We start from the raw sequence: 8,428 nt of genomic DNA, 5'->3' as shown, positions 1-8,428 counted from the left end.
TCTGGAAATTATTTCATGTAATACCATTACTCTACTTGTTCAACAGAGTTAAGTCAGTATAATTTACTTATCCTGTCTGACAACTGCTTATTTTGCAGTTCTGTGTTACAAGAAAGAGTTAAGTGAGCCACAAAATACAATGACAGAGATTTGTCAAGACCAATTCTTGCAGTTACTTTTGTAATCTTTTTAAAGACAGCTGAAGTCTTTAGCCAGTCAAAAGTATGACAATCATACAAAATGCTGATTTCAGGTTCTGCTGCAGATTTCCTACGTTTCAAGCACCAAAGGATGTTCAGAGAGAGGTTTCTGCTTTGTCCTGCCATAAAAGTGAGGTGGAATCCTAGAGTATAACCTGATTTTCAATGTAGATTATATTTTACTGTGCCTAGGGAGAGGAGACTGAGACTAAATGAAACACTTTCCATGTGCAGATCAGATTTCAAACAAGGGTTGAATCTGGGTTGTGTATCCTCTTATGTATGTTTTGATTCAAGGTCATCTCTAAATAGAAAGAGTATAGTGAAATTATTAAACAAATTTACTTTATTTATTGGTTTCCTAATTAATGACAAAATCCATTAGAACTTTGTGCAGAAGTATTTCCTTTTTTTTTCACTGTAAAGGTAACAGTAAAATACCTTCAATTCCAGGTTTGTGGCCTTACATCCTCTGATACACACTTTACAATACCTAATGCATCGTAGTTTTGCAATAGATAAACAAAACTGAAAACTTGCATTTTACTTGTAGATAAGTTTATTTAAACATTTGTAAATCATACTAAGTAAACAGTATCTTATTTATTTCTATGTGCATGCAGTTGTTGTCAAGATACATATATAGAGTTGTCAAGTCTACAGTGCAATAAGTAAAAATTTTAAGCAGCATGATGATTAAAACTTTTCTAGAAACAATGACCCTTCTTTGACTGCACGATGAGGTTTCTTTGGTATACACAGTTATAAGTAGTGCTTGTTTTTCATTAAGTTAAAAACAAGGTTTCAAAGTGTGCCTAGTAGAAAGGAATTCTCGAAAGGAAGTATCCATTAAAAAAATAGCAACAGCAGGCAGCCTCCTGAGTGATTTTTATGAAAAATATAGTTTAAAAGCAAGGAAGTCAGAAGTTTACCATGTGAAGATACTACTGAAGTAAAAAAAAAGTACATGAAACGTGAAGGAGTTTATCTTTTGTTTTTTAAGAATACCTCTCATGACCTCTTGAACCTTGGCTAACCTTGGTTAAATTCTTACTTATCTATTTTACAGTTCCAAATACTAGCAGATGAAAAGGATGAAGAGCCTTGCTGAATTTGGTCCATGGCCTGAGGCAAAACCTTGTTACTATTTAAAAAGATGAAGTAAAAAACTCTTCTTAAATTGGTTTCACGATCTTCATTGACAAGTAGTTCTGTTGGGGGAGGAGGGAAGAAAACAATAGAGGTAAAAAGATGTACACAAAATACTTCAGTGTAGTTTTGTAAAACACATTTAAGATATTAAAATGGATCAGAGTGTATTCAAGGTATGGTAATTTCAGTTAAAAGACAGTAAAAATGAGTAAGATATTTCAGATTAAAGTAGCCTGAAATCCAGACTCTAGACCATCTATTAACTATTTTTAATTGTGTAGGTTATGAATATTGCTAAAGCACTCATTTGCTCCATCTTTAGTCAATAGGTTAGTTTTAACATAATGTTTCTCAATAAAAATCAGTTAAAATTGTTTATCGCTGTAAGGATACAATCCCTGTCTCTCTGCTAAAATTGAGTTGATTGATAGAATCTTGTTTGAGCAAGGAGAGTGTCCTGTTGATGACTCAGATATAAGCTAGCTTCATACCACAGCTGAAGAACAGAAACATGGAAAAATTCTTACCGGCAATGAGTAGAGGAGTACTGCTACAAACAAGAGTAAAATCAGCAAGATGATAAGGCCCAGAAAAAGCCATTTAAACCTGCGCCACACAATAAATTTCATTGTCTTGCAGGGATTTGTAAACCAAAGGAAGGAAGTGTCTGGTCGGCTGCGTTTTGAAAGAAACAAATATTACTCATACTATGAAAACAGTGAACACTTACGCATGAGAGTACAGCACATGGAAACAGTCTGGTTTGGAGTTTGAAGAAAATATGGATAGTTTTGTAATGTAAGACAGCAGCTTTGGTAAATGTATGCCATTAATACTGAATCCACCTTGCATTTTATCCTATGCTTGCAGAAGGAAACAAGTCTGGCTTTCATAAATGAAGTTTTGCAAAGGATAATTGATGTCTAATAGATCCTTTACTGCATGCAGATTTTTGTCAAGAACATTAGAGTGGCTAGATATTATATATTTCTCAAGCTAGTGGGAGAAGAATATCTTACTTTGGTAGATCTAGTTTGGGGTTCATGTTGGGTTCATCTCTTCCTTTACCAGCTGGCCTTTCCTCAGCTTCTTTTTCATTGACAACTTCCAGTGTCATTTCAACTTTACCCTTCAGAAAACATATGGCATGAGACAAACATCTTATTGAAGCAGCACTATTAGTACTTGCTTGGTACTTAGTACAGCAGAGTTTGGGATCAGCTTGTTGTGTTCACCTGCATGTTTTTTATTTCCTTCTCAAAATACACTTATTTCTGCACTATGACAATGTCACAACACAGTATCAGAAAATGACAAATATTAAAAAAAAAAAAAATCACAGTACATAAAATCATTCTGCTAATTCATATTGTCTTAAGCAATTTTTTCCAATATAGCAAAACAAAACCACTTCTTCTCTTCTTTCAAGAACAACTCAAGGACTGCTTCTTTTCCAAATGACTAAGCATCTAATTTTTTATATTGCTGTGGCTGACATATGTTTCTGAATATTTTTTCTCATTTATTAAGTTCCAGTAATAAAGTTTAAAGGAAAAAACATCATAAAGAAGCAGCAGACACACTTGAAAAGCTTAATATTCTAGCAAGTGATAAATACACATTTATATTCTTCATAGAACAGGTTAAAATGCTTTGGGTCTTCTGATTGCCCTCATCATCATTAAGCTAGTCAGATTTCTCAGAATATAAATTGTATTTGCTGTGTACAAAAATCATAGAATCATAGAATAGTTAGGGTTGGAAAGGACCTTAAGATGCTTTGCAGTTAAACTTTTTTTCTGTAGTCTTTAACACATTTAGGATAGCTCATGTTTCCCTAAGCAATAATGTGATAAATTCATTCACACAATAACTCTATTGGCTGCTTTGGTGAGATAACATGACTCAATCTGACGCCAGAGTCCTTCGAATTAAACAGCATTAAAACCAAAATAAATAAATTTAAGTATTAAACTCACACTTTAAAATAAACAAAAAATTGCTGATGAAGCAAAATTCTTAAACTTGTGTATGGAATGTTTTCTTTACCCCTGTTCTATCTACTGAAAGCTAATAGCAAAGCCGGGGACTCTTTACAGTCTTTCTTTGTAATTTGAAAAGCAAGGTGAGCACATTTTAAGTACTTTTTAAAGAGGTAATAATCATACCGCTAAAACACGGGAGCCATCCTTTTCAACATAACATGGCCACCATCCTTTCATGGATTTCTGTTCAAAGAGAGAGGCGGTCTTGGGAGCCTTCTGAGAACTGTCTGCCTTGTATTCTGGAATCATGTCTATATTACACTTCTCTGGAACTTTTGCTGGAATGATTGTTTTATGTAAATCAAGTTCCACAAAGCCTAGGAGATGGATAAAAAAATAAATGCTGCATAACAAAACCAACCATACAGCAGAGTGGTTCAACATTAACCTTTCCTATCTCCAGACATGTTATACAGGAAAAACAATCAACATACACATTACATTCTTGTTTGTCTAATGATGTTGTGCGACAGGGAAATGGGACACATAAGGCTGTTTTTATGACCATCTTGCTAATGTTCAAAGTGCTGGTGGTACTAAATTGGAATTAGCAAGCTCTTGTCCCCCTTTTTTAATGCAAGATCACTTGATTTTTAATAGAGGTTTTTTTTTCCCCACACACCTGAAGAGTAGATATTCAAATACAGCAAGGTAACACTAATGTAATTTCTGATGGTTAAATGCACGATTTATCTGTTTAGCTGTTTAACCCTAAGAGTTATAAATCGATTAGTTGTTTTTAGATTTCAAGGCCTATATGGTTTGCATGTAAGCTAAAGACTTTGGAGCTGTCTTAACACCGGGCAGAGAATCTTCTGGAGAGCAATATCTCTACAAAAAGTAGGTATTAATAATGGTGTGAAGTAGAATTAATAATGGCATGAAGTAGATCACTTAACCTAAATTACAGCCTTATATCAATACTCTTACTTAGAATTGAGTACTCTTGTTTTAAGTAATTCTACTTAAAGAAAGAAGCAAAGTAATTTTCATGCACATTATCATTTCATGGACTTTGTGATAGGGTGTACCTGAATGAGAAGTATCTTGGTTTACCTGTAATAGGCCTTTACTGAGGGAATATTCATGCATTCATTCACGAGCGCAAGTAACCCTCCACCACATGGGAAAGGAGGAGTGTATTGAATGCTCAGTGACTCACTTTGTAAACACAATCCTTCTGTGACAATTTAAAATGTCTTTGAGACAACAATATTTTTTTTCTTAGAATTCTTACCCAAATAGTCATCCAAGGAGAACTTGTCATTATCCCATATTTGAATTATCAGTTTGGGTGGGATTCTGAACTCTGTCTTATCAAGACTCCAAAAATGTTCCTAAGATTAAAAAAAAAAAAAAAAAAAAGACCAAACCAAGAACATTTTTAAAATTACTTAAGAAAATTCAAAGCTGTGTTCTGTTAGTACTTGTGAATTCTGGGGTTAGTGGAAGTATTAAAGATCTAATCTTGCCCTTGGTAAGAGGAGACTGCTGTTTGTTGCCCATTTGGTGTTCCTGGTTCAAAGGCAAAATTGAATCTGTTCACAATAGCAGTTTGAAAAAGGTATGCAGATCTGAGCCAAACCATCTCTTTCAATATGTAGGTACAAAATTATCAGACTGACTACAATTTGTATTCTAAGTATTGAAATCCTTAGAAATACTTACCTTTTTGGAAATTACACAGAGCTGCTCAGCTGGGAGATAGTCAAACGGAAAAACAAATCTCCAGTTGAAGTTCCCTTCACCATCCAATGATCGGTAGTGAACATCGGTTTTCTGCTTATTTTCTTCATTTCCAGGCATCCATCTGCAAACACAGAAAGATGTGTCTGCTGTTTGCATGAAACTACGTCAGTGGTTGTTTGTACTGTAACCATGTCATTAAGTGGTTCAAACAAGTCGTCAGAGCTGCCCACAGAAGGCTAGCGCGTCTTTCACACCTTTTGTCAGTTTGGTTCCATTTTGGCACTGTAAATAGGGACATCTGAACTGAATTCTGATCTGCCAGTACTTTATCAGTGCTGAGTTGTTGGCGGGATTTTTTATTTCTTTTTAAGGAGGAATTAGATCAATAGTCTAGTAGTATATTTCTCTGATTTCTATTGATTTTTTTTTTACATTAAGACTAGGAAATGTAAAAAGTAAGCATCCAGGTTGTACAGCACCAAAGCTAATACCCTGTCTTTTCATTTGCTTCCCATCTCAAGAGATGAACTTCTGGGATCTCTCAGTGCATGTTAACTGGTCATGCTTTATCTCATATGACTTCTGTATTCTAAGTTACCACTATTTCAAAGGTTGTAGTGTGCATTCACTTAGCTGAACTAAAGCATCTTTGGAACTCAAGGTCTAGGGATTCTCAGTACATTCGGAATGTCATTCATTTGTAAGTGTTACATGACAGGATGCTCTTACCCCTTCACGTAAATGTCACTCATTTCTTCCCCTGTGATGCTCTTTTCATCCAGAAGGACATCTTTGGTGTTCCAGACAATCACCCGCAAGATGTACCTAAGAGAGAAGGTATTTGGGGAAAGATAATCGAATTGCCTTTGTCAGCGCTGCCACATGGTGTGTAGTATATACAGATACTCACTTCTTGGCTTTTCGAGGAGTGATGTTGAAGGGAGGGCCTGGTGGTCCTAAGCTTTTGGGGAAAACATCAACCCACATCTGGAGCTTTCCCTGTAGCAGTGGAGAAGATGAATGAGGGATTGTTTGTTACATACAGGTTTGTCATGATAATTCTATGGAACTGCTTATTGACATGCCAGGTACTAATTTTAGCCACAGAGCAGACCTCACTTGTTACCAATGTCAGAACTTTGACAGACTTCAGATAGAAGCATATCCAATCCTTCATGTTCTACAAGCTTCTTAAAGTGAACAATGCCAAGAATTCAGAAGATGGTAGGGATGTTAATTCCTAGTGAAGTCAGTGCAAGTTAGGTGCCTAAATAGTTCTCATTCTGTAGGTACAAGTTTCTGTTTTCCCAGAGGTGGTATGAAGTATAGTGTCATACGTGTGGCTGATAGTTTGTCGCTAGTGGCCTACCCAGTGTAGATGGCCAGTTCCCTTAACTAGGCTGAAGTAAAGCAACCACTGCAGATATTATACACTATTTCAAATGTAAGCTCCTTTATTTTTGCAGACAAGTTTTCTGGTTGCTGCAGAAACTTTCTTAAACAAACAACTGCTGGTGAGTTAGTAAATGCTAGAAAAATGTTAGTCTTTGTGCCTTTCTAATAGAGAGACCCAATATAAGACTTCATGTTTAAACTAGCACCCCTGGACCTTGTAGAGAAATGAGAAGTTTGGTCTAATTTGTTGAACGTAGCTAGGAAGCTCTTGAACCAGGCTGTCTGCTTTATTGTTGGTGAGGTATTAAACACATATTCCAGGTTATTTCAGTAACAAATAAATAAATAAGTCTTTCCCAATTTCCACTGTCAGTGTTAAGGGTGTCATTTGGGGGTCTTAATGGCAGAACATTACTGTGTTTTGTTATGTTTGTAAACTAACCTGCAATGTTAATTTGTAGCCCTCTTCCCCCTGAGTAATACCACTCTGTTGACAACACAATATAAATGCGGAAATGCTCCATTTCTGTATTCCAGAAACCAGAAGTAAACTGGTTCATAGTACCTGGGAGATGTTGGGCTGGAAGGTGCTATATAAAGTCCTTGTCTCCACATGTTCAGGTACCAAACCCTGGGTTCTGAGGATATGAAGGGCTAGCCGCTCTTCACCTGGACCAAGATGCTGATGCAAAATTTTGTTAGCTTCTGTAATAAAAGAAGCAGAAAAAGAACAGGCGGTCATAAACCAGAATTTGCATTTGAACTCTTAAAAAAAATGCAAAACCAGATATTTAAAATTGAGGAGAAAACTGCTCAATGTTAAAAAAACCCCAAAGATTTTGTCTAATTTTCCATAATAATTGAAAAGTTTTATATTTGTATCAATATGAATTTAAGACAGAAATATAAAATAAGTGAACAAGCTCACCAGCTTCCTCCAAAGTATAGTCTCTTCCGCCATAGTTAATCCTTTTACCATTCTCAGAGAGGACAGGAGGAGCATAGCCTTTAAACCTGGCTACATTTTGTAATAACTGGGTTGGTTTTAGTTGATCACGCCAGGTATTCACACCTGATCTTTTAGGAAAGCAACAGAAACACATCCTAAAGTTATTCACCATTCAGGGCATTTACATGTCATGTAAAATATATTTATTAAACTAAATCAGAAAGGGCAGCCACTGTAACTGTCTAGATTGAGGCCAGTTGAGTTTGATACAGTAACATAACTTTGTACCAGCTCAATTACCTTCCAAGACAGAGTGCTTTTTTTTTCTTTACATATCAAAATAACTTACACCAACAAATGCTTTCATGCTTATTTCCAGGAGTAGGTCAGAAAACTCTGCTAAGCATGCATTCTCTGGATAGAAATAACACACATTACCATATAAAGAGAATATTAAAATGTTTGACATCATGGTTTTCAGTCAAGGCTCTTCTGAAGACTTTGCAGCTTAACTTGGAATTCAGATGACAAGAGTGAGCACAACAAACACCCATGAGAAGCCCTAGCATTGTTTTTTGCACCATATGATTAAGATGAAGGAAGCCCAGATTTTTTAGCGAGACTCAGTACTAGATCTCACAGATAAAGATTTTCAATAGACAAAATGACTTACATCCAGTACTGCTGTGGGATGCCACAGTGAGATCCGTAACGAGAAAGGAATCTGTTCTCAAGATCAATTATGGTTTCACCCACTTTTTCGTCACGTGTCAATGTGTCATAGTCATAGACTGAAATTTTCAGATCCTTTTCTTGAGGCAAGAAGCAGCTGAGTTCATACATTCTAAACACAAAAATATCCAGTTAACACTATTGCTCTTCTGAGCAATGCTTTTTGTTTTAAACTAAAAAAACCCCAACCAAATAACCCAAACCCTTAAAAAAAATAATTCCCTTTTTAGTTTATTTTAAAGCCTTTACAAGATATTAAAGGGATG

General features: G+C 35.7%; 1 protein-coding gene across 4 annotated transcripts in view; it reads right to left on the bottom strand.

Moving 5' to 3' along the window:
• Window positions 1-528: 528 nt before the first annotated feature.
• MYOF (myoferlin) overlaps window positions 529-8,428 on the bottom strand; it is a 69,997-nt gene continuing 62,097 nt past the window's right edge. For 3 of the 4 annotated variants that reach the window (XM_030488989.1, XM_030488990.1, XM_030488991.1), the window contains 11 exons: window positions 8,104-8,274; window positions 7,410-7,558; window positions 7,047-7,186; window positions 5,997-6,085; window positions 5,816-5,911; window positions 5,066-5,207; window positions 4,635-4,734; window positions 3,521-3,714; window positions 2,372-2,481; window positions 1,880-2,027; window positions 529-1,411 (listed from right to left, as the gene is read on the bottom strand). In XM_030488989.1, coding sequence (XP_030344849.1) covers window positions 1,376-1,411; window positions 1,880-2,027; window positions 2,372-2,481; window positions 3,521-3,714; window positions 4,635-4,734; window positions 5,066-5,207; window positions 5,816-5,911; window positions 5,997-6,085; window positions 7,047-7,186; window positions 7,410-7,558; window positions 8,104-8,274 — 1,375 coding nt within the window. In that variant the 3' untranslated portion in view covers window positions 529-1,375. Of the gene's footprint in view, window positions 1,412-1,879; window positions 2,028-2,371; window positions 2,482-3,520; window positions 3,715-4,634; window positions 4,735-5,065; window positions 5,208-5,815; window positions 5,912-5,996; window positions 6,086-7,046; window positions 7,187-7,409; window positions 7,559-8,103; window positions 8,275-8,428 lie in introns of those variants that run through there. The other variant, XM_030488992.1, reaches the window with a different exon arrangement.

The sequence above is a fragment of the Strigops habroptila genome, chromosome 5 (genome assembly GCF_004027225.2).
Source record: "Strigops habroptila isolate Jane chromosome 5, bStrHab1.2.pri, whole genome shotgun sequence".
Lineage (NCBI taxonomy): Eukaryota > Metazoa > Chordata > Aves > Psittaciformes > Psittacidae > Strigops > Strigops habroptila.
Note: the sequence above shows the minus strand (reverse complement) of the source record. Positions and strands in the feature narration are given on the sequence as shown.